The 27026-nt window shown below is 43.3% G+C and overlaps 1 protein-coding gene across 1 annotated transcript; it reads left to right on the top strand.

Annotated features, from left to right (window-relative positions):
* VAV2 (vav guanine nucleotide exchange factor 2) lies at positions 1-26149 on the top strand (the record flags this gene model as incomplete). Its single annotated transcript, XM_018573935.1, has 21 exons — positions 1-100; positions 849-944; positions 4226-4294; positions 7009-7095; positions 7458-7543; positions 8005-8137; positions 11657-11671; positions 12650-12759; positions 13924-14025; positions 14240-14328; positions 14803-14819; positions 16476-16497; positions 16717-16844; positions 16923-16991; positions 17635-17669; positions 17749-17865; positions 18786-18873; positions 19758-19875; positions 21029-21115; positions 25394-25548; positions 25845-26149. Coding segments are annotated over 21 exons (1771 nt in total), but the record flags the coding sequence as incomplete, so codon positions are not given.
* Between the last annotated feature and the right edge of the window lie 877 nt (positions 26150-27026).

Here is a 27026-nt window from a genome sequence, read left to right as displayed (position 1 = left end):
GCTTCTTATATATGGTGAGTACTGCAGCCATATTGAATATTCCCAGCAGACGTTGGACCAGGTTATCAGTGCGAGGGAAGATGTCAAGATCAAAATTGAGGTAAGCCATCATAAGGAATTGCCACTGTGTCTCCAAAAACACTTTGCCGCTAAACTGGTGACTTAGCACAACCCCAATACATTTAAGGAAAGCAACAGTATTGTCCTCAAAATAATATTTTTTTGTTTTGGGGTTCCCAGGCTTCAGACAGTGAGGCACATGTCCAGGAAATCATTCTAAAACCAGGACATGTGTGCTCTTGTTTCTTTCTCAGCATGTTGTAGCAGTTAGTTGTGGGGGGGGAGAACACAGGATCAGCAAACATAACACATTAATCTGGGTGTGGTTGATGTGCATTTCTCCCCCCTCCCTTCCTACTGTCAGAAACAACAGTGTCAATAGATTATATTCAGAGATCTAAACAGTTCCATCATTAGGAACTATTATTAAAGGAGTGTGAGAGCTTTCAGTTACTTTATTTAAAAGTGTTTCCAGTCCCATTTAATGTTATATTTGCTCTGAAGCAAAGTGCTGTGTTCTGTTACAACTGTTTTGGGAAGGAAGTTTACCAGAGATGCCTGCAGTGTTCTTGTGTAATTAATGAAGAGGAAGCCAAAAGTATCCAAGAAAATGCCTCTTCCCAGAAGCAGAGCGTTATCTCATTGACCTTCAGATCTGATTCACAACTGTTGCATAGATCTGGAAATGTTACTACGGTAATTTTCCTTTTCCTCTGATTGTGCCTCTTAATGAGTACACTGTATCTTATCAAGGAAATCTGATATATTTCTTCTTCCCTCTCTTGGAGGAATGTTCCATGAAGGTTCAGGATGGCAAGTTCAAGCTGCAGGATCTCATGGTGATCCCAATGCAGAGAGTACTCAAGTATCACCTCCTGCTCAAGGTGAGTTTCCTCTGATACCAATAGATGTGTGGAGGTGGTTGAGGAGCACCATGTGTGAATAAAAAGTCATGGAAACTTTTTATGACTTTGAATTTAGCCAACACTTTTCAGGGGATTAGGGCTCCTCAATCTTCTGGGATTTGGTAGTGTTAGATCTGTTGGTCGTGGGTACTCCAGTCTGTGTGAAAAAGTGTTTGCTCCCTAAACCTAATAACTAGTTGGGCCACCCTTAGCAGCAAGAACTGCAATCAAGCGTTTATATATATTCTTGGTGGAGAGAAGCCACCACTGAACAAACTGATTCAATGTGCAAACCAAAGTGTTTAGGGCCTTGAGGTGCAAGATAGATCTGTTCGACTTGTCTTTTTTTAGTTAGGGAAACTGGTTGGAATAAAGTACCCTGAAGAATTCCTAGTGGGGATCAGGGATAACCAAAACAAATCCGTACACAGCTTGGAACAAAGCCACAGAGCACTCAGGGGAAAAGCACAGATTTAAAGGGGAACTATGGGGTAAGTGTTTTTCCCCATAGTTCTCCTAAGGGTCACGGGAGGAAACAAACTATCGTCCTCCCGTGGCCCAAAGCTTAGTATACCTTGAGCTACAGCTCGCGGTATACTGAGACCGCCGCAGCCGTGACGGATCCCGACATTATCACCCAGATCCACACCAGCTGCGTGATTGACAGCGGGCTCTGGCTATCTAGAGGCAGAGACAGCTGCACCCGCCCCCCCGTCCGTTCCTCCAGTCAGCGCTGGAGGGGGGGAATCCCTGCAGGGAGCCGTGAGTGACACGGCTCTTTGCAGGAAGATGATCGAGAAGTGAGCGAGCGACGGTATGTGTTCTTTCACTTCCCGATCTATTGAGGCGACGTGTGACAGTTTCATTGTCACACGTCGGCTCGAACTATGAGGTTGAGTGAAAATCACTCACTTCATAGTTCTCCTTTAAAGCAAAAAGCCCACTGGGAGGGGTGATATAAAGCAGATAAAGGTAGAAAAGGTTGTGGAGCAAAAAAAAACAAATTCAGCAAACAAGCCTTCCCACCACCACCCCCCTGTGTGTCCGCCGGTGGGGGCAGACCTTTATGCTAATGAAGGCTTGTCAGTGGATTTTGAGCACTTGGCACTCCAGGGCTCCCAGGTTCTGGTTGGGGTTTTTTGGCTTGGTGTGAGAAACCTTGGAGGAGCCTTCTTGGGTACACCTGTGTGCACTAAAGAAAGATATGCCTCTTCTCAGTGAAAGCTTAGGCTTGTGGGCCTGGGGAAGGTGAGTATTCTTGCCTATTGCATTCTTAATGATCTCACCCAAAGAGTATCTGAAGAGTCTTTCTCCTAGGAAGGAAAGCTAGGCCTAAGATCTCCTGAAAGAGTAGATGGCCACACAGCATTTCTGCCAAATGATTGTACAAATTAATAAAGTAGTCACTTTGATAAGAGCTACCAAATGACCTGCATTCAGGGAAGCATCAAAATTATTCTTATCCACCTGTACACTCTGGTCTGTCAGTTCAGTTAGGTGGCAAGGAATGCTCTCAGCAACAAGTGCAGATGTCTAGAGCTGTCGGTAACTGCCTGACCCAAGCGATATCAAGCACTGGTCAGAGCAGGGACCCACCACAGAAAAAAAAAAATCAGTCTATAGATTCCAATTGTATCTCTATCGAATCCCTGAAGGAAGCAGAAATAACGGTTGCCTTGTTATATTGGAACTGTTATTTTAAAAGATTGCCTGGAAAGAGAGTAGAGGGTAGGAAACAGCTTCAGAATAATAAAAAAAAAAGTTTCCACTGTCTAGTCACATAATTGTTAATAATTAGTGAAGACTTTAGCATAATGTTTAGGTCTTGGGAAAGTTAGTATGTCAGTAACCATGAAATCCAAATTACACTGGTGCAATCCCCTGATATACACAAATTGCATGTGTATAGAAATAGATGTCATTAAAACCAAATTAATCGTCTAAACAACAGTCTATAAAGTGTAACGTGTCATGATAAATGTCCTTTAGAGATTAAATAATAAGTAATTTCAAAAAATCAATATGTCCATATGTGAAGTTAAAGTGCTCTGTGCTTCTCAGTGCTTCATGTTTATTAACAGAAAAGATCCGCACTCACCAGATCGCCTTTGTAAACTCGCTTAGGTTATATCCAATTGTTGGTCTGCCTCTCTACAATCCCTGTGGGAGACGTTCAGCAGCACCAAGCACAACCTCCTCCGGCTCTTTATAAATATAAAAACCCGCGACTTCTCCACTTCAGGTCTCCTCATAAAGGAGGTCCAGATAGTGACCAAAAATAGCTCAAAGGGAATAAATGGGGACATTCTTAGTGCAGTATGTCGAATAAAAAACTTTATCAAAAGGTTACAAATACTCACAAGAGTCAAAGATCAAATCGCATATAAACACAGCACTGATGTGCTTCTTCTATGTAAAGACTGGGGTCTCGTGTACGCGTTTCATCATAGGACTTTGTCGGGACGGCGTGCATGTTGAGTATCACTAACTGAGCCTTATGAAGGTAGAATCAGAGATCATCTTTAATTGATCATGAAGTTCCAATACAGACAAATACCAACAGCCCAACCATAGCAATTAAAAAGGGTCCTCCCATACAAGAGTCCCTCAGATGAAATCCAATGGAACTACAAATACCTGAACTGGTGCAGATTAAATGATAAATGATATAATATGATGAACCATAATAACATAAATATATAAAGCTTTGAGATTTCAATGTATACCATAAACGCACAATGCACAAATGCATATATAATACTGAACAGTAATACATGTGTATAACCTTGAAAATTCAATGTATGAGTGTACACCACATAAGCACACAATGCACAAATACATATATCCCCCATGGTAACATGTCTGAGCGATACACCTATGGACAATTTCATGGGCTCATGCAATTTTGAAGCTTGACATGTTTGATATCTATTTACATTACACAACTTTGGCTTTTATATATTGCCAAAAATAGGTATTATATAGTGTTTGTGTGCACTGAAAATAATATAGAATGAATTTTTACTCAAAATTTGGTTTTGATAAACACTATTGTGGGAGGGGCAGAGACGCAAACTGCTCCAGGGAAATTCATCATTATTGGAGACAAAATTACTGCAGGGAAAGTTCACCAATGTGCTAAGGACACGGAGACAAACTACTGCAGAGAAGTCTCACACCAGAAAGAGTTAGATATTTCATACACCTGAAATGTACTTTTTGCTGATAAAGCAGCTGATTCTCTTGTCATCTTTACACAGGAACTTCTCAGTCACTCATCGGACTGTCCAGAGAGACAAACACTGAAAGAGGCTCTGGAAGCCATGCAGGTAAAACACATCATCATAATCTCATTTCATAATTGTGTGTCATTGATGGTATCACAGGTATCATTGCTGAGAGACTCTCAAATCCACAATGTCAGCCATTTAAAGATTGTTTTGGAGTCAGTAATGCTGGGGGTGACTGAGCAGAATGGTTCCCCCCTACCCAGGCCAGTACAAGTAATACGTTATGCCAGTGGCCCTGAGTGGAAATACTCCCCTGTTCAGTCCTCACAGTAGAGCTGACCATACACATGTTTTTTTTCCCTTTCAAACTGGGGGCAAAAAAAAAAATAACAGATTCCCCTATCGATGCTAAACAGTGTGGATGGACCAGTCTCCTGCTGGGCTGTTGTATTCTGACAGCAACGGTTCATCGAGAACTGGCTGAAATATGCACAGAATATGGCCAGATTCGGTCCGACAGTCAATAACTGCTGCTGGGCTTTACATAGTTATCTGCTTCCTGTTCCCTGTTCAAACCTGCAAATTCAGCGCATAGCCCAACGTCATACATCACTGAATTCCTATGTGCTTTGATATGTCAATTGACCAATTGCAAAGACCTGCAAAACTGGGAAATGCGCTGTGTTCATGTGATAAAGAATACAAATTATTTGTGATAATGCTATGACACTTTATTAAAGTGAGTCTGAGTACTTATTTACAGTTCATGCCTTAATTCCCCTTTTTTAAGTGTATGTGTATGTAAATGATGCACCGATACTGGTTTACGGGGAGCCTTTGTGCATCCCTAGTGTGTGTGTGTGTGTGTGTGTGTGTGTGTAGGTATATAAAGTGAATGAATAATGCCTTCCCTCATGTAACCTAGGCAGTCTAGATCACATGGTCTCTATATACCTTGGGTGTTTTGGTTGTTTCACTTCATTAGAGACTGTGGAGACTAACCATATTATTACACAGAGCCTATTTGGTAGGCTTGCAGTGAGATAAGAGAATCCGCAAGGCAAAAGCAGGAAACAGACTGTATATGCAGCGTGGAGAGGGAATTGTTTAATATCGGACAGAACTTGTCTGGTAGACTTAGGCCCCATTCACACCTAGGCGTATTGTAATATGCGCGTCTGTCGCGCAACCGTCACGCGGTTTTTTTACCGCGATTCGCGGTAAAAAAGTTGCGCGACCGTCGCGCGATTCCAAAGGCTACTTGGCAGTATCCAAATGGAAAACGCCCTACAAAACGGCCCAAAGTAGTCCCGGGACCTTTTCAGGCGTGGGCCGTTTTGTAGTGCGTTCGGGACGGGCGGAAATACGGACAGGTGGGAACGAGACCATTGACTGTAATGCTATTTATATTTTGGACCGTTTTGTAGAGCGTTCGTGGAGCGTAGAACGCGCTACAAAACGGTCAGGTGTGAATGGGGCCTAACAATAAGATAAGAGATTTATCAAGGCACAAGCAGGAAGCAGTTTCTAAAAGCAACAAGCACATTTTGCTATCTCTATGTACATATGTCATTTCACACTCTACAAACAAGGTTTTTTTAAAAACATTAAAGTAAGGCTGGCCATACATTACACTTGATTCCTCCATCCATGCTAAACAACATGGCTGGAGGAATCCTTCCCCCGCCATGCTATTGTATTCTGACAGTGGCGAGTGTGCCGCTGTCGGAATACCTGTACACTGATTGCAGCTGATTGGCTGCAGTCACTGTTCAGCCGGGCAGTGTTCACCTGTTATTTAAACAATTCAAATTTTGTAGAACGTAGGGGTGTGCACAGGGCCACACTGTTCAAATTTTGGCCAAGTCGGAAAGACTTGCTTGAAATTCGCGCATAGTATGGCCAGTTTGTCAATCCATTATTCTCCTTTTCCATGCAATTTTCTGTCTGGTTTTAGCAGCTGGAGGATGCACAGAAGACATGGCAATGATGTAGTGGTTAGCGCTTTTGCCTTGTAGCACTCGGGATCCCTGGTTCAAATCTCGGCCAGGTCACTATCTACAAGGAGTTTGCATGTTCTCCCTGTGGTTGCGAGGGGTTCCTCCGGGCACTCCGATTTCCTCCCACACTCCAAAGACATGCTGGGATGGCCAAACTCCGGCCCTCCAGCTGTGGTGAAACTACAAATCCCATGAAGCATTCTCTCCGGGAGTCATGTCTGTGGCTGTGAGAATCTTGCAAAGCCTCATGCAGCAGGGCTGCAGTTTGGCTATCCCTGGTGTAAAGCACTGCGTAAATTGTCGGCGCTTTATATCAATACCAATAATAATTTAAAAAAATTAATATGCACTAAAGAGGTCATGTGATCGCTCATAATCTGCCATGCTGGATTCTGGCAGCTCAAAGAGCCGGGATGTACTTTTACCAAAGAGGGGTGTCGGAGGTTTAACCCTTCAAGCTGGCAGCAAAGTCTGCCGACACAGACGTCACCTAAAATATGAAACAAAACTTGCTTTATTAAACTCAGCACTCAGTATAAAAACTTTATCTAACAAGGATAACGTGGAATTTGTACTGTATCTCTGTCAGTTGGGATCTTGCTAAGTTTGTATTATCTGCAGTGCTGGAAGATTTAGATTCAGTACATTCCTGAGCAGCGGGATGTATCAGCCAAGAGAGAGGCACTAGCCAAGACCTTCCACTGTCCCTTTCCAAATCTATAATACAAGGAGTGCTGAGAAGCATTTTGTTATCAGTCTTGTTGTGTTTTGCAAGTTTTGATTTTCATCTTCATTAATTTTTTTTTTTTTTAGGATCTAGCCCTGTACATTAATGAAGTAAAAAGGGACAAAGAGACCCTGAAGAAGATTAGCGAGTTTCAGAATTCCATAGAAAACTTGGTGAGTCTTTGTACATGAAGTGACTGTTGGAGCCATTGGTCTCTCTCCCTGTGGTGCCTGGAAGGACTGTACTCCCCTCAATACCTGAATATAAATGCTCATTGAAGTAATCATTTCGAATGGGCAGTGTTTAATAAACCCGGACTGTAGCATCTGGCTGGGTGGTTTGGTACTATCCCATTCATTTTCATAGCTTACCCGGTGGGTCCCCTTCTGTCTCACAGCCACCTCGAACACTAGAAGCTGGATGCTCAGTACACACATCTGCATTCATTGAGCTTCTTATGGTGCACAAATGTTTTCACATCCGATTTTGTTTTGGTGTGACAGACTCATTCATTTATTTATTTTTGTTCCAACAGCAAGTAAAATTGGAAGAGTTTGGAAGACCAAAGATAGATGGAGAACTTAAAGTCCGATCAATGGTCAACCAAGCGAAGCAGGACAGGTGAGGTCAGATGGTTGTGGAAGGGGGCCCAAATAGAAGCCAGAGAGGACAAGCTCTAGCAGTTTCTGGATTTTTATATATTTTGGGAGTCCCTTGCTGGTATTATAGGAATGATGCTATGACGCTCTAAGTGCTTTATTACAATTGTGATGCGAAAACTCAGCGACTGATGGGTGAGAGGGGGATGTACTTACGGGAGGACAACATTTGAGTGTGGGCTTCACTAGTATGTTTCCAATAACAGGCTGGAGGATGCTGGTTGTGTGTGGAGCCTGCAGAACTGCAGTGTGTAAAAATGTTGTCCCCCTCCAGGCAGCACAGCGGTGCTGGAGGATCAAATGAGCATTACTTTTTAAGTCTTTTGGCTGGTAAAATGGTGTGTTTCATCTTTATTTGTAGCTGTTTTGCAGGATTTGCCTTTGAACTGCTGCCTATCCTTTGCTGTCTTCTCTCCCCATCAGATATCTGTTCCTGTTTGATAAAGTCGTCATTGTGTGTAAGCGAAAAGGGGACAACTATGAGCTGAAGGAAATCATTGAACTGCTGTCACATAAAATGACAGACGACCCCATGAACAACAAAGACATGAGGAAGGTAATTCATCTGGGTGAGCTTTTAATCCGCTCTGCATCATCACATTTGCAGATGAGAGGCTGGCAGAGCATTTTAGTTTCTCTAAAGTCCTTATGGCTGAATAATAGAACTTATCACTGCTCCTTACCTTAACAAATCACCCAGGGGTGGCACAGTAGGTATCATTTAGTGCTTCCTGGATCGCTTTGAAAGAAAGCTATGGCTCAACCTTTTTGTGCCATAGTCCTCTTTAGTGTCACAGGAGGACATATACTAATGTCCTCCTGTGACCCAAAACTCGGCATATAGCAGGCTATTGGCCACTATATGCTGACAGCGCAGAGACGCACTGCAGCCAGGAAGGATCCACCCCACTACCGGCTCGACAGCTGGCTCTGCCTCTCTGTTGCTGACCTACATTTGCTGTGATACCGTACAGGCCCATTCAGGCATGTGTCTTTTTGTTCTAGTACAAATTTTAAATGTGCATTTTATGTGTTTTAGCATTGTGTAAAGTAGAGAGACAATAGGAGATTTTCCTCAATGCAGATGTTCTAAAATGCACAGAAAAGAAGGCTTTATAGAGATTGTACTTTAATCGTACAGTATAGAAAACACTACTTAGTCCCAGTCATGGGTTATATGCTACCAGCTTCATGTGATTGGACACTGGCAAACAAAGTTGTTTACGGTTCCCAAGGCAAGGGGAGACATTCACTCAGTCTTGGATCTAATGACTCTCAAATTCTTTTGGGTGCAGAAATTGCATGCAGGGAACCTGGCCTTAATAGACTTCAAGGATGCTTACCACGTATTCACCTTTTCATCTGCATCAATGCTTTTTACATTTTTTGGTTTTGCTGTGGGTGAACATCATTTTCAGTTTGTTGGTCTTCCTTTTGGCTTGTCCACAACACCTCGGGTCTTCATCAAGGTATTGGCTCCTGTTCTTGCTTTGCTACAATCTAAAGACATTCACATTGTGGGATATCTGGACAACCTCATGACTGCTCTTCATAGCTTCGGATGGAACATTAATTTCTCGATATTTGCGTTGAATCCGTCTCGTCAACTGGAGTATCTGGGCCTAGTCTTAGACACGGTGCTAACCTGAGTATTTCTACTTTAGGAGAAGCTTATGTCTCCAATTGCTCGCTTGGAACCTTTGGTCCAAGAAGCAGCCCTCAATTCACTTTTGCATTAGGGTCCTGGGTCTGACAATGGCCTCCTTTTGAGGCAGCCCCATCACTCCAGGCCACTACAACTCAGCATTTTGGCAGCTTGTGTCGAGCAGATCATTTGGATCATCCTATGTGTCTGACTAGCAAAGCCATACCTTGATGTAATGGATTTGAAACTCTACACTGGAGTCTGGGAAATCCTGGATTGAGGGAGTCCTGGATACTTTAACAGTCCAGGAGACTTGTCGTCGAGGGAACCTTGTCCTTCACATCAGCATTCTGTAACTCCGGGTAATTCTGCTGTCCCTCTAACACTGAATCACTCAATTGTTGGATTACCCAATTCATTCAGACAATGCCACAGCAGTAGTTTACATAAATCATCAGGGAGGCACCAGAAGTTGCGCAACTTAAAAGTAAGCAGACCTGATTCTCACCTCGGCAGAACTTCACATTCCAGCCCTGTCAGCCTTTGAGGCGTGGAAATTTGGCAGACGTACTTTCTCGGTCATCAACGTCTGGATTCCATAGAATGGTCCCTCCACCCTAAGGTATTTAAAGACCTATGTCATAGGTGGGGAATGCTGGACGTGGACCTTCTGGCATCCAGATTCAACTACAAACTGGACTGATTTGTTGGCAGGACCAGGGATCCTCAAGCTCTTGCAGTGGATGCCCCGGTGACTAAGCAAGACCAGTTCAACTTGATCTATGCCTTTCCCCCTTAAGGTAAAGGGCATTCAAGTTATTCTCATCTCGCTGGACTGGCCCAGGAAGACATGGTACTTCAACATCTTTAAAGGAAGGACAGGAAGTTTCATCCAAGGAAGTACTCCTTGGGGCATATCCTGTCTTTTCTCCATTTAGGTCTGAATGAAAGTTTAGCCTTGAGCACCATCAAGGGGCAAATCTCGGCCTTGGGTAGCCTCTTCCAGAGGCCACTTGCCTCTCAGCCTTTTGTGCGAGGTGTTGCTCACATAGCTCCACAGATATGCTCTCCTGTGACACCGTGGGATCTCAGCCTTGTTCTGTTGGCCTCTCAGAGGTCCCTTTTTAGCCCATCAGATATATTCCCTTAGCTTATCTATTTGGCAAGGTTGCCTTCCTTGTTTTCATCAGATCATTGAGTCTCCAGGTTATCGGAGATCTTATTAGTGGTTTTTTGTTTGTTCTGTAGGAACCCTTCCTGCCGCTTTCCACCTTAACCAGGACTTTGTCCTTCCTTTCATTTGTCCTGCTACAAAACACCCTAAGGAAATTGCTCTCCCGTTTGGATCTGCTACGTGATGTGCGAGTCTACCTCTCGGCTGCAACTTTTTTGTCTATTAGATTCCCTCTTTATCCAGGGTTCCCACAGGGTCCTCCTGTCTCTTGTTCCACCATTGCTAGGTGGATTAGACAAGTAATCTCCAAAGCATATTGTTTGGAGAATAGGGTTCCCCCTTTCCCGTTAAGGCGCACTTTATCCAGGTCTGTTATTGTTTCCTGGGCCTTTTAGCATCAGGCATCTGTTTCCCAGATTTACAAGGCTGCCCCCGTCTTCTGTTCACACATTTGCTAAGTTTTACCAGGTGAACATTCAGGCCCCTTCTGATGCCAATTTTCACCTGCAAAGTGCTATGAGTATTAGGGTTGTGCCCCTAATTCTATGGTCCTGGTAATATTTGTTGCGATGTAGCCCACCCCTCTGTTATATTGAGTGTGTATGTCCTATGGTTAGGACTACATGTCCTGCATCCTGTACTGTACAATTAAGATTGCCTGTTAATTTCTTAGAGTACAATATAGAATACAGGTCCTTACCCCGTTTTAAATGTTTCACGACTTATTGCTTGCTAAACAAAATTGAGGTTTAGTGGGAGGGGTTATATGGGCAGTCCTAACAACTTTGTTTCCCAATGTCCAGTCACTTGAAGGTGGCAGCATATAACCTATGGGTGAGACCAAGTCCTGTACTATACTCCAAGATGATAAGGAATTTACAGACAAGTCAAAATTCCTGTTTTTTTCCCACCAAAAACATACTATGCTGCAGCTGTGCTGAAATTATTCTTGCTTATACGCATTTAGCGCAGAGACCTAGGAAAATGTTCAGCATTCACCCTGTGCCATCTGCATGATGTAGTAGAGGGGGCATACACAGGCATAGCACTTTTCCTGGTAGCAGGGACTGATCTGCACATTAGTTTCTGCCCCATCCCAAGGACAGTAACCGCTTCAACTTAATGTCAGTCAGTGGTGCCATATTCTAAACCAGTATAAATCTTTTGAATGAAATTGGCCATCTTTCAGGCCTGTCCCTGTGTTTATATACAATGTTAATGCTTCTTTCTTTCTGGTCTCTTTATGCGTCCGCAAGTTACATGGCAAGATGGTAAGATAGTGTCAATGCTTTCTGTGGATTAAACACCAAATTATCTTGATTAGTTAATAGCAGTGGATTCTGGTCCATATTCACCGTTCCTAAAATGAACATTACATGTATTTATTGCCTCTCACAGAGATCACAGTTCCCTCTGGTGATGCTTTGTTTACTCCTGAGGATGGCATCATCTTTGTTCAGGCATCATCTAGGGTCAGAATATACTTGCTGGGCTAGGATATTGGCTCAGAGATACAAGTAGAAAGATGGACATCGGCACTCCAAGGCAAGTCAAGTACGTCTATTTATTCACGTACATGTTGCATAGTCTAACACCAAGTACAACGTTTCTGGGTCTCACAGGATCCCCTTCGTCGGGCATCCTGTGAGACCCCGAAACGTTGTACTTAATGTTTGACTATGCAACATGTACGTGAATAGACGTTCTTGCCTTAGAGTGCCGGTGTCCATCTTTCTACTTGTATACTTTAATGGGAGCTACCCGTTGACATCCGTTGCACCCACCTCTTATCTGATGGAACAGGGGTTCTCAGTGCGATGCGTATATGAACTGTATCGTGATTCTGGCTCAGAGATGACACAGTTATGTAAATCCCAGTGTCTGTGCAGTTCTTGGGTAACTTTACAAACATTTGATTCGCCTGTCAGTGCTGCTGCTCTCCTTTTGACTTGCTGTGAAGTTACAATGTACATTCTGACCGACGACAGAGGAAATGTTTCATCCTGTTCGCAGCACACTGATGGTCACATATGTAAAGTTACTGGACTGGTGCTCAAGGACTTCTTTATGATGATAAAAAAATAAAAAATAATACCATCGCTGTTGTTTGCACTAATACATTCCTGATTTGTCTCGCACGCGCACGCACGCACACACACACAACTTTACCATAGTTGCTTTGTGTTTCATGTCTTTGGAGAGGTTTATGTAGATGTCAGCCCATCTCTGCTTTCTCACCCTCCCTGCAGTGGTCATACGGCTTCTTCTTGGTACACCTACAAGGGAAGCAGGGCTTCCAGTTCTTCTGCAAGACGGATGACATGAAGAGGAAGTGGATGGAGCAGTTCGAAATGGCAATGTATGACATTATGTGATTTGCCTCCACAACTCAGTCTCGGTCTGTTTATCTCCGTGCATTAGACACCAGGGGATTAGCCATCCTCGGTACATAAGCAGGTTCTGCTTTCTTCATTGTAATTCCACACAGTGACTGATCTTTACTGCTTCTCTTACTTAGTGTTAGTGTTAGTCTAAGTCTAGTCTAGTGTTAGTCTAAGGTCCGGGCCCTGTTGGTAGACCAAAGTACACCATACACTTGGTATTTTTTTGAACGCTCCGTTCCTCCATCCACACTAAACATGTGGATGGAGGAATCTTCCCTGCTGGCTATTGTATTCTGTCAGCTGACACCCGCAGCTGATTGGCTGAAGTCACTGTTTGGACAAACATTTACAGACTGGCTCCTTTGACAAAAGTTTACTGAAAAATCCACTTTTATCAAACAGAGTGGTGCCAAAAGGGACCCATACAGCTTGAAATTTGGCTAAATCAACAGGACAGGGCAGAAATGCGAGCAGTGCATGGCTAGCTTTGAGGTCTGTGTTGACGAGTTTTTGCATTCGCATACAAGTCTATAGGAATACAAAAGCGTGCTTGAAGCAGGTTAAATGCGGGTCAGAAGGTCAACTGTAGGCTAAATGCACCTGGCAATACATTCTGGAGGATCTCAGAAGTACCTTAAACAGGTCCAAAGCCTATTGACACCGCGACAGCTGTGTGCTCTCCTGGTGCCTTACCCTGTGCAGCAGGCAGTGGTACATACCTGATAACATCATAAAACATCAGACAAGCCAACATCTTCTCTCATCATATTTTTGATATGTTTTATCATATTCTCTGATGCTGATACAGTCCAGACTGTCATAAAGATGAACTTAGATATGAAATCTTTTGATATAACAATGTGATAGGACCCATAGCTGGCAGCAGCCAATCGGCTTCCATGCCTTTATATGAGATCAGCCAGTCATATCCTCCTATACAAGATACAATGTACCTGGGTCATGTCAGCAGGTCTTTCCTTATTTAAAGTGGACCATTTGAACAGGAGGCAGCAGCCATATAGTAAAACACAGACTGGCACTGGGAGCTATCCTCATCCTGGTGCCACAACCAAGCCTTTGTTTCTTCTAATTTGATCAGCTGACTCCGTTGCCTGGTCTGCCATTTTTGTGTTTTTTAGGTCAAACATCAAGCCAGAGAAAGCCAATGCAAACCATCACAGCTTCCAGATGTTCACCTTTGACAAGACAAGCAGCTGTAAGGCCTGTAAAATGTTTCTGAGGTGGGTTGCGCAGTCAGCATTGTAGCCTGTGATAATTGAGGGTTCACTGATTTGTAATTTCATGCAGAATGGACAAAGCGTTTTCTATTTGGGAGAATCAAAAAATTGTGATTTGTGGATTTAACTGGTTTGCAAGAACAATTTGCTTGCTGCTAGTTCCATTGCATGTCAAATGCACTTTGTAAAATCTGACGTACTTTTGTTTCTCTGACAGGGGCACGTTCTACCAGGGCTACTACTGCTCTAAGTGTGGGGTCGGTGTACACAAAGAGTGCCTTGAGACAATCCATCCGTGTAAAATGGGTGAGTCTCAGTATATGGTATCCCTATAAGTCTACATATGTACTAAGCTGCCACACACCAGCTGAAAGGCTTTCAGTGGGAGGGGGTTACTGTGTAAGCTGATTAGTGAGCAAAGAAGGAACTCTGGTGTGTTAAAGGAGGGAGAGAGCCCAGAGGAAGCTTGCCCAAAGGCTAATGTGTGGAGCATGTTATGAATATGACTTTACAGTTCCTGGATGTGTGATTCATCTGTAGCTTTAGTTATGTGGAGCTCACCTTTAAGCCTTTCTTCTAGTTACTTACTATGGTCATATTGGAGCGGTTTCTGCTGTCAGTACGCCTTCTTTCTGGGGAAATAAAATATATTGCTGGGGTTATGTAATTGAAAGCGCTCAGAAAAGTGGCAGAGACATGTCAGCCTGGAGGATTCTGGGATGTAAAGACATAGGTTCTAACAACTTTGCAATAATCCTTTTGTGTTCTCTCCCCACTCAGGTTCCAGTGATGACATGGTAAGATATCATCCTGTAAGTCACTTCACATCTATATACAGTAAGAACATTCTGACCTACCTGCACCCTATAGATGGTGAGGAACTATAAGTCCCAGTGTGCCCCACCCAATGAGTGAATGCTGGCACTAAGTTCTTCAGTATCTTTAATTATCTTTGTGCCTTCGCCAGGCTAAGATTTCCTTTGGGACCATGTTTAATGTTACACTTACCTGAATTGCAGAGCTCTTCTCCCCGCAGGCTGCTGCTCTTTTTTGAATTTGGCGCAGCTGTTTGTGGCTTTGGCTACAAAGTCATGTCATTTATTCACAGATCATTTGACAGGATCTGTGAATGGCAAAACTTCCCATCAGCCACAGCGGCAGAGGGGTTTGTAGTTCTTATTTCTTTCTCCAGTCCATGTTACTAAATGTCTGTACCTCGGGATGGGATGAAGAATCTGCAGGAGCCAGACCATAGCACCCATGATCCACTGATCGCAGTTGCAATCCTTAACTGGCTCCAATGCAAAAAAAATAAATCGATGCCCATTTTTCTTTTATGAAGACGTGTGCATTTATTATTTATTTTGTACCTTTTAAAGACTGTGAGGTTGGCCGAATATGTAACGGAGAAGTCCCTGTGATTGAGTCTGTATCTGTCTTGGTGTGTTGAGATGAACAAGGTTCTCCTTATAACACTAATAATTGCCCAGTGATAGTCTCCGGGTTTCTGTCCCGTGTTGAGTACACCGTGGTTCGGTGACTTCAGTGCGCTCAGCACTCGCTGGTATATCAACTGTGTTACTTCTAATCAGATAATGAAATGTCTTTGGAAGAAGGTAATCAGACATTGTTGTATGTTGTCACATAGGCTTCGCCCATTTTCTCTCCAAATGCCCCAGCGGCAGATCAGGTGGGTAGATGGGAGTTGTTAAGATAATCCATTCATAGCTTCCATGATTGAGTTTCTAACTTGACCAATCAATCCTGTTCTTTGTCTTCTCTGGGCATTTTGTGGGCTCCTTAATCTTTTTTCTTAATGACTGGACACTCCTAATTATTGTTCTTATTGGGGCTGGAAATCTTCAACTTTATTTTGAACTACAATTCCCAGGATGCTCAGTCAGCCAAAAAGGGGGGTCTTCGTTTACAGCTCTCTCATGCCTTTTTGTAGGTAAAAGATAAAGATTCCAGCTTTGGCAGCATTTGGGTTTTCATGTTGTCACTCACCCCAGTTTAAATCCCCTGCTGTTTGTCTTTCTTCAGCTTGAGGTTGGCACATTACACAATTCAGAAACCTGCTTCACAAACACTGCTGCTAGATAACATAAACTGCAAATGTACCACCTAAGTAGTGTTTGAGAACATTGCCCTTTATATCACCAGATGAATCCTCACCCTTGCAGTTGGCACAGTCTTAAGAAGCAGTCATTACACAAGGCAGGTTATTATTAGTCAGTCTGTAGTGTTCTCTGCTCCGTTTCATAATTCACACAGAATTCCGTGAACTTCAGTAGCACAGATGATGGAGCATCATGGGAAGTGTAGTCAAGCAGTGATTGGAGCTGTCACACCTTTAATAATACAGAATAGAAAGGTGGATTTGGCTAAAGTTTAAGGTTTCTCATTTTGTAAACAGACTTTAACATCCTAATTTTGTTTGTCTCTCCTCATAGGATCCTGTAATCGCGCTATCTGGTGAGTCCACAGTTCTGTCCACATTTAAATGACCATTAATTGTTTTTTCCTGCTGTTTTGAAGTGAAACAATGCTAGGCAATTTAGAAGGGCCACCTAGTTCACCTACAGGCCTTCTCCATTGAGGAATGTTTTGTTTGCCAGCCCGGGAGCTGGCAATATACCTCTGTGCATGAAAAAATACATCCTACACTTTAAAAAACTTTTTTTTTATTGTCAGGACCCAAAATGGTGGCCACCCAGAACTACTATGGAAACCCCGCCCCTCCGGGGAAGCCAGTGTTAACATTTCAGACTGGAGAGGTGATTGAGCTGCTGAGGGGTGACCCAGATTCCTCGTGGTGGGAGGTAGGTGCACGTTTACTTAGGAGTAAATCTGCTATTGGTAGAGCTGGCAACTGAAAGGTGTCTGTCTTGTCCTCACAGGGGCGCTTACTACTGACTAAAAAATCGGGCTATTTTCCCAGCTCTTCGGTTAAACCATGTCCTGTTGGGGTAAGTGTCATAATACGGTTGCTTCACCCACTGTAATCACAAGCAGCTCAATGTTCTGAGGTCCAAATCTTTTTTTGTGTAATTAAGTGCCTATCATACACCTTCTGTATCAAAATTGTATTCATCTGCACATTCGGCTGCTTTCCTGAGTCTGCTATGAGCTGTACCATGCATGACTAGTTGTGACAGTCAGGTTCTTGTGGATGTTTTCAAGGCTAGTTATTACTTAAATTATTATTAAAACCAGTAGCAACTGAATGCAGAGGCAACTATTTATGATAATAAAGAGTAGATGCATAGTCCTATACAACCGGCCCTTTGAGGGTAACCATACTGCTGATGCGGCCCCCGATAAATTTGAGTTTGCCACCCCTGGGCTAGGGTGACCCAAGCCACTATACTTGTCCTGTACACACTGTGATTAGATCACAAAGATGGGAAAAAGTTTGTTAGAGAGGCCAGACGCAAAAGCAAATAATTGTGGACAAAAGGAAAATAACAGCAATTCTTTTTGAAGACAAAGTCACCTTCATGTAACATTTTCTGAGAGTCTCAGCTGGAGGGAGCTGACATGACTAAGTATTATATTGTGAAACAATTTACATTAAACAGACTTCTGATTAGTGTTTGTGTTCTATCACAGCCGATAAGCCGCCCGGACTACAGTAAATTTCCCTGGTAAGTACGAAATCACTTCACAATGCTCCCTGCAGCGGGCTGCTTCTGCGCCATTTTTACTGGATGTCTGTTGTTCTAGGTTTGCAGGAAATGTAGAACGGCCGCAGGCCGACAATCTCCTAAAGGCCCATGTTAGCGGAACGTACCTTATCCGGGAGAGGTCAGCCGAAGCAGAACGATTTGCCATCAGTATCAAGTAATTTATTTCTAATTCCTTAGATTATACAGCTTAGCAAAATGTATGTACACAGTAACAAGCTATGAGCAGGCCAACATTGTCCGAGGATTGCTTGGGCTCCAGGGACAGAGATGTGTTTTACACATTAGTGCCCTTACAGCTCCTCGCACTTGCCAGTTACTGTCCATACATCCACCGAACGCTGCCCGCACATCCCCCTCACTGCTTCTGCCGAACACTACCCATACATCCCGCTCACTGCACCCGCTGAACGCTACCCGTACATCCTGCTCACTGCACCCGCCGCATGCTGCCTGAACATCCCGCTAACTGCACCCCCGGCATGCTGCCTGAACATCCCGCTGAACGCTACCCGTACATCCCGCTCACTGCACCCGCCGAACGCTGCCTGAACATCCCGCTCACTGCACCCGCCGAACGCTGCCTGAACATCCCGCTCACTGCACCCGCCGAACGCTGCCCGTACATCCCGCTCACTGCACCCGCCGAACGCTGCCTGAACATCCCGCTCACTGCACCCGCCGAACGCTGCCTGAACATCCAGCTAACTGCACCCGCTGAAAGCTGCCCGTACATCGCACTCACTATACCTACCGAACGCTTCCCGTACATCCCACTCACTGTACCCGCCGAACGCTGCCTGAACATCCCGCTAACTATACCTACCGAATGCTACCCGTACATCCCGCTCACTACACCTGCCAATCAGTGTCCATTGTAGTCTGCATATAACCGGTTCACCTTGTGTTTGTCGCTTCCTAATAAAAATGACCAAGAAAGCATTGAGCATCCCACAACTCAATTAAACTCAATGACTTGGCTGGAAAACAAAAATGGATTCTAGGTGTATATTATTATTTCATTCTCAACCGCACACCACACAACATTTAATGTACCGTCCAATAATAATCTTTCAGATTTAATGATGAAGTGAAACACATCAAGGTTGTGGAGAAAGACAGCTGGATCCACATCACAGAAGCCAAGAAGTTTGAAAGTTTATTGGTAAGTAGATGTTCATTTTGTTGATTGAGATCTCCTGGCATTGGTCTGGCTGCGGTGTCAGGTAAATCTCAATGGTTGCTGGTACGGATACTGGTTTTTCTGTATCGAGTACAAAATTTTTTACGGTACTCGCCGATACCGAACACTGATGACGGAAGTCCCATTAAGGAAGCCAAGGGGCGTGTAAAGACTCGCCACCCAGCTTCCCGATTTAGCAGGGAAGCCGTCTTCATGCTCCCTCGTCAAAGCATGGAGCTGGCTTTCTGGCCATTCAGGAAGCTGGGCAACGTGTAATACTGCATTGCCCGGCTTCCCGACTGGTCGAAAAGCTGGCCAATCAGGAAGGCGGGCAATGCGTCATTACACGGCGCCCGGCTTCCTGATTGGCCAGAAAGCCGGCTCCATGCTTTGACGAGGCATGTAATGAATCGCCATCTGGCTTTCTGATTGGCCAGCTTCCCGGCCAATCAGGAAGCTAGGCAGGGAGTCATTACACGCTGCCTGGCTTTCTGATTGGCCAGGAAGCTGGCTCCGTGCTCCCTTGTCACAAGTGACGAGGAAGCATGGAGGCGGCTTCCTGATACCGGAAGCTTAAGTATCGGTCTAGGCATCAGAGCATTTGGGCGAGTACAGTACCTGCCCAAATACTCTGCACTGATGCATCCCTAGTTGCTGGTATCCCTGTCTCTGGGCCTGTAAAACTGTGCTCCCTGGTTCCAGCACCGCCTTCTCTCTCAGCTCAGTCTAGCACTGGTCAATGAGAGAAAGGGTTTCTATTGCACAGTCATGTGACAGGAGGCTGCAGTGCCTTTGCTATTCTGCTAGGCATGCAGCTGACTATTTCTTCTGTCTAAACTTTAACGGGTTGTTTTTGGTATTTCCAGGAACTGGTGGAATATTATGAGAACCATTCCCTAAAAGAAAGCTTCAAGCAGCTGGACACAACATTAAAATACCCCTACAAACTCCGCACTGGCTCCCGCAGTTCACCCAAATCCCCAGGTAAGTGTGGCTGTCCACCATGAGGCTGAGGGGGGGCCACACTTTCTGTAACAGAGGAGACTCTCTGACTAGATGATGAAGAGAAGTGTAGGCTGGTCAGGTTTACATTTTATAATGTTCAGAATTACAGCTCCAGGGATTGTTCTCCTAGTTCAGTCTGAGAACCATGAGAGATTCTTCCCGACCCTGCTGGCAGTGCAGACATTGTGTGACTTGCTGTTGTAGCTGCTTGTCATTTGCCAGACAAAGTGTTCTAACAAAAGTGCCATGGGGAGTGCTGCCGAGGGAGCAATTGGACCTGTTTCCTGAACACTGGTAAAATAGATTTACTGTATACAGTTTAGGATAAATGTGTCATGTTCCAAAAAGGGAAACGCTAGAAATTGTTTATGATACATGTATGTAATGATTCAGGGCTTGTTCACACCAAATCCGGACCTGCATGAGTTTCTGCACATGCAGTGCGTTCTGCCGCGTTTTTGACTCGTTCCGGTTTGCTTTAAAAAAAAAAATATATATATATTTTTTTTTTTTTATAGCCTGAAATGGGCTTTCAGTGTGTTCTGGGTGTTTGCATTTGTTTTGGTGCGTTCCAGAGCAGAAAAAATAAGGCATTCTGCAGTTTTCCCCACATGCTCTGGAACTGAACGCTGTGGTGTGAACTAGAGCCCAAAATCCCATTGGAATACATTGGATGCATTTTTGATGCGTTCTGCACTTGGTGTGTACAAGCCCTTAATGTTAGGACGCATAGCCTTGCTTGTTATGAAATGATATATCCAATCTATACACTTCATAGCAATGTCTCTGGAAAGAAGTAGAAATAATTATCTGTCATATATTATTCCACTGGTGACATTGTACTCTCATATACTGTTTTCGGAATATACATAAATAGGGAAACATGAGGTTGATGAGACTGGGCCAGAGATGGTATGTTTAGTGGCACATGTCTCTACTGGATGAGGACAAGAAAACCAACCTGATCACTTCTAAAACAGCCGCCATAGAACTCAATGTTGGCGTAATGCACAGTGCTCATCCTTTAACCCTTTCCTGATGCTCTAATCTGAAGACTTGACTTATTTTTTTGTTTTTTTGTTTACTGCTTTCTGTTCTTCTACCTTTTATATTTTCTCTGAACTCTTTGCAGCTTCCTGTGCTTCCTACAACTTTTCTTTTCTCAGTCCTCAGGGCCACAACTTCCCTTGTCAGAATCCGTCCACTCCCTTCTGGTCAGGTACTGCATTTCTCCTAATAAAAACAGCACCTCCGAGTGGCTGTTTTGAAGACACTACAATGACTGATCTGTTACCATATGATCTGTAATACTGTTTTAAAGCAAGCATGTCAGACTCTAATAACGAGCAAACTAAATCTGCAAGTGGGGTTCAGTAATCCCACTGAGGGGGACACATAACTAATTGCAATTTAAAATATATATATATAATATATTGTATTTTTCCCCCCATTATTTATTTTGTACATTGAGAGTATTACAATAAAATTAGCCCAACTGACTAAATCATATTAAGGAAAATACTTGTAAAGGGTAATTCCAGTTTTCCAGCAAATGTGAAAATCTGAAATTACCCCCCAAAATCGGTCCCCTCTTACCCCTTCCCTAGTAGTCATATCTTTTGGGGGGAACCACCATTCCCCCTGCTGCAGCCGATGTACATTCAATACACAGCCTTGCAGCCTGGTACTGTGTATATGACATAATGCTTGCAAAGGGTGAGCGCTCATTGGTCAGGTGACCATAACTGTGGTCCCCCAAAAGGTATAACTACTGAAGATGGGACCAATTTATACAGGTAATTTCATTTGTTGGGAAACTGGAATAATCAGGTCCGTACGACGTACTGAGCTGGCCAGCTGGAAGCACTTTTGTAGCTCCGTACGACGTACGTCCTTGGCAGCGAAAGGGTTAAATGTGACATGCCTGCTGTGTAGTGGACAGCACCATCTTGTGGCTGTTTGTTGGCATTGTCCAATCTTTTTACGCTACACTAAAAAGTGGGTACAAATACCACGACCTAAAAACCCTTTTTAATGAAGTGATTGTGTATGCCAAGAGTCAAGTCAATAAATAATTCCCAGTGAATAAATCATAAATATACACATTCATATCACATGATCTATCCTAGCATATGATGCAGTGAAATAACAGAAAAGTGCCTATATGCAAACACAGGCGCTTGGATACCAGCACTTTATTATATTGGATCCATGATTAATGAACACAAAGTCAAGGTGTTGGAGTCCGTTATTCATACATATCACAATCCTAATGTGCTCTAGTGCAATGAAAATCCGTTGTTTCAAACGTGTCTCCAAATCCCTTTTTCCGTACATGGATCTAGATTCAATAAACTCACCATCAGTAACTGATCACTATGGTGTAGCAGCCATACAGCGCTTATAGTTCCTGGTGACAGAATTCCCCTGGACATACTCTCCCACCTTCCTATAGCTCCACTCGTAAATCTCAACAGCGCAAAGGGAGGAAACCGCAACAAAGCTCATATAGTGCAGTATCATTGAAACGCATATAATGAAACAAGTCTAAAACCACTCACAGTAGTGTGATGAAAAATAGCCTTGTCGGCCAACATGCGCCACTCGCATAACGAATAGTGACATCATCATGTACCTGCCTACCTGTACGTGTTTCGTCAGACATCCTCAGGAGTGGTTGAGGTGTACCACTCCTGATGAAGTCTGACATTTGAGCATACACACACTTCTTTATGGTATTAGCCACTTTATAGCAAAGTGCAAAAAGATTGGACAATTTACTTGAGTAGTAATTACTGCTGCACCACAGCAGCTATGTAGTTAGAGTTCTAGAACTAGGTTGGTTCTTTGTTTGCTGGCATTGCTGCAAGTGTAAATGTTTCAGGTGTAAGAGGCGTATGTAGTAACATGAATCGTGGTGTACATTGCCCTACCGTAGCCAAATATCAACATTTAGCAAGTCCACAGTTGGGTACTCTAGCCCATAGCTCTTTGCCTCATCATATTAAAGTATATACCATCACAAGTAGGTCTATTTGAATACTAACTAATGAAAAAGTCTAACACCGCCTCTTTTTCACCTTCAGGCAACTCTAACTTAATGACTTGTATAACCCCAATTTCCAAAAAGTTGGGACACTGTAAAATCTGCCTAAAAACAAAATGCAATGATTTGCAAATCTCATAAACCCAAATTGTATTCCCAATAGAAAACATAGGCAATGTTCAAACTGAGAAAATGTACCATTTTATGGAAGAATTGTGGTTGTATTAGCACCATCTGTAACTTTTACTAGAACCAATGGCCTTTCTTTCCATTGCCATGGGAGATTAAATAGAACAATCTGATACAATGGGGAAGCACTGTTGTAGAATCAAGTTACTTAACTATAAAGCATCCTGTACATGACCATCTGTCATCTCTTTCCCACCTGTTCAGACTTTTCCCCCCCCCTCTATCTATCCTTCCCATCCTCCATATCCCAGAGTTATGCAAGATTAAATCCATACTAACCCTCTCATATCCATAAACATGCACACTAGCCATTCTTTCTCATCTTTAACTTAACTGGCTTAATTTTGGCAATATTGTGTTGCAAATTTTTTTTTGATCTTCTATGTAATCTACAGACAAAAATACCTAAAAATTGATTTTGTTTAATATTTTGACCAGTGTTCATTTAAAGTAGTGTATCTATCTTGCATTGAGACACATGGCTTCAAGATAGGTAACCTAGGCAGCAGTATAACCTAGGCCACCTATCATCAAATGTGTCTCCCAATGGGATGGCATTGTTTACTCTCACCCATTCATAAAACCTCTTGCATACTATTCACAGAATACAAGTCATTTTGTGATTGGGCAAGGGGCGTTCCTGTTGTTCATCCACCTCTCCTCTTCCTTTGTCCATCCACCTCTCCTCTTCCTATGTCCAATGAAAGAATGCCTTGTATTCTATGAACAGAATACTAAGAGGGGAATTTATCAAAATCTGGAGCAGACACAATCTGCAGCAGCTGTGCACAGCAACCAATCCGCTTCTGTCTTCAGTTTGTTCAGCAAAGATTTTAAAATTAAATAGAGAAGCTAATTGGTTGGCATGCACAGCTGCTCCAGTTTTGATCATTTCCCTTCATAACCTTTTATGAATGGGTGACGGGGAGTGTCGCTGCACTGTACCAGACGGAAAGTCCCAGCAGCAGAGCCGAAAAGCTCAGAGCTGACAGGAAATAGGTCATGAAGCCAACTAAGATTTTCTAGAATCCCCCAGCAGCACTTCAGATGTAATAAATCCAACATTAGAGGTAATGTAGCTGGCCCAATCAAAAATAAGAAAAAAACATGCTTTACTTTTGGCTTAAAGCTAAGCTCCAGGAAAAGTGTTAAACAAATATTAATAATATGCTTTAGGGAGGTACGATCCTTTGTAGACAGACAGCAATACAAATCCTGACGGTTATTCACAAATGTTATAAAAGATTTAAAAAAATGTTTTTGGCTGGAGTTTTACTTTAAATAAAACCGCCTTTCCTGCCACTCATGTCTCAGTGTTTCCTGCAGGTATGGGACATGTGACTGACTTCACCTTTTATGTGGAGAAATAAAAACCGGCAGAGAAAATGTGTTCTATACATTAGAGAAACCAATGAATGCTGGTGGACACCATCTACAGTGCATGTACAGTGCCCTCCTCTATGCAGCTTAGAATTTATATATATATATATATATATGCTGCTGGAGGAGCTGCTATTAAAGTTAACCTGTTGTTATATATATATATATAGTGCAGCTCCCCTGCAGAGAGAAGTCAGGGATCTGGCTACACACCGGGTGTCTTCAGTAATGGTTTCATCTCTGACCTCATTGTCACCTACAATCAGATCTGTATCATCATCATCCACCAAACATGAATTACAACAAGAGAAATCAAGTAGCGCCTATTAACCCCAACAACCTACATTCAATACAGGTAGCTGTCTGGGATAAACTATAACTGTTCCCCCATTAGAACACTGTATTGGCTAGAGCCGCCATTCACACCTGTAAGTTTAGGTGGGATTAGGGACCCCTGCAGCAGGAATCCCAAATCTGCAGTTTACAAGTTAATGATTGGGTGACAGCAGCAGACCGGTGGCACACCGCATGTTATGTGATATGATTACATACAGTTAGGTATCAATCACTATCCCTGGATACACGATCAATGCATTCACGGATAGTGATTCATTCCTAACTGCATATAATTGTATTACATGCGCTGGGCCAGTGTTCTGCTGCTTTCAAATGCAACCTCTGTCACCCGATCATTACCTAGCATGGGTAACAACTGCTGCTTGTAAATGGTAGATTTGGGATTCCTGCTGCAGGAAATCGCTAGTTCCTGACCCAGGAATCCCTAAGCGCACCTACATTGTAGATGTGAATGAGGGCTAAATATCTACTGATTCTGTTGCTTGGCCTTGCTGGTATTGTAACATTTCCTGTCCCTCTCCACAGTGTTCACGCCACGTCCCATAGGGACCGCAGTTGCGAGGTACAACTTTGCTGCCAGGGACATGCGAGAGCTGTCTCTACGAGAAGGAGACGTTGTGAAAATCTACAGTCGGATGGGAGGAGACCAGGGGTGGTGGAAAGGAGAAACAAATGGAAAAGTAAGAACAGAAACAGACAGTTGGAGCTTGTTTCAACAATCACTGGCACAGGAAACATGAAGTTTAGTTATATAACTGTTTTCAGCCTAGTTCAAAATAGTTTTTATTTGGTTTTATATTCACTGTATACTTGAACCCCAATGATGCACATCTAGTGCAAACAACACTGCTGTCCCAAGGGAAACCGGTACAGATAAACAGAAATGTATCCTAAGCTTATTGTATAATACATGTGTGGTGTGTTGGTTTGCCTACAAAGTCCAATCATGTGATCTCACTGTAGTTTCTCTGAACAGATTGGCTGGTTCCCCTCCACCTATGTAGAAGAGGAAGGCGTTCAGTGACGGTGGCCCTGTGGGTGATATCGACACCCCCTTCCAGACTTCTGTACTTCTTTGCACAAACAATGTACGGGACTTTTCCTACAGTGACCCCAAGTGCAGGCCAATGAACTGTCCGCGCCTCTTCTCCTGCCTGATGGTCTTCCTTGCTGGTATTACATGTATATAAGATTTATAATTCTGATATATGGCAGTGGAATGAGAAGAGGACCTGTACGTGGAATGTTGGCTTTGCCTCTTTTAAAAAAAAAAAAAATTAAAATAATCAGTTTCTGGCTGCCTTTTCTTCCTACGGGCTTGTGGGGGGATGGGCCATCTTTCTGCCTCATGGATCAGAAAATCACCCACAGGATAGCTTGTGATGTGAAAACTTTTCAAACCTTATCACCAAATGACAGTCTGTGATCATCATGGAAACTTGCTTGTGTTGACTTTTAAATAGAGGACCTGTCATTTCTTCAACACTCAGTTTGGTGCAGGACATACAATTTTCTTGCATACAGTATTTGCCAAAAACTGGAGAAATGTGGCCTGTTAGTGGTCAGTTTCTCTGTGTCCTTAAGAAACCTTATTAAAGTCCAATTCCAGCCATTGTTGTGTGATGGATGGAATGGGGTTAAGGGTCACATCTTCTATGAAAGCAAGTGAATAATGGGAAACAAACAAATAGAAACATGGAAGCAGGACTAAAAATGTCAAGGTTTTGCTGGAGTGTCACTGTAATGTTAATGTCCCCACTGGAGGTTTCCACTCTCCCTGGGACAGGAAATGTGGGGAATTTTCCAAGTGAGGTCGCATACTAATGGCCTGAATGAGGATCTCACGCCTCTTTACTAGACTAAAAAGCAGCTTTGCCTGGAGTTCCACTCTAATATAGATAAAACAAACGCTAATGGCAATACGTTGGAAAACAAATTGTGACAAGCTTTTAGATTGAAGTGGTCATTACCTAACTCACTACAAAAATCATTGCAGGCCTATCACCTTTGGTTTATACTGCTGCCTACAGGGTGACTGGGCATCTACAAACGGGAAACCTGTAAGTCGGCCCAGGCTCCAACTACCAGCATGCCTCAGTATCATGATCATAACCACAGGCCTCAGTATCATGATCATAACCACAGAAGTCGTCCCTCA

This window comes from Nanorana parkeri, unplaced genomic scaffold (genome assembly GCF_000935625.1).
Source record: "Nanorana parkeri isolate BGI_ZX_2015 unplaced genomic scaffold, ASM93562v1 scaffold2627, whole genome shotgun sequence".
Lineage (NCBI taxonomy): Eukaryota > Metazoa > Chordata > Amphibia > Anura > Dicroglossidae > Nanorana > Nanorana parkeri.
This window is presented reverse-complemented; position numbering and strand designations above follow the sequence as displayed.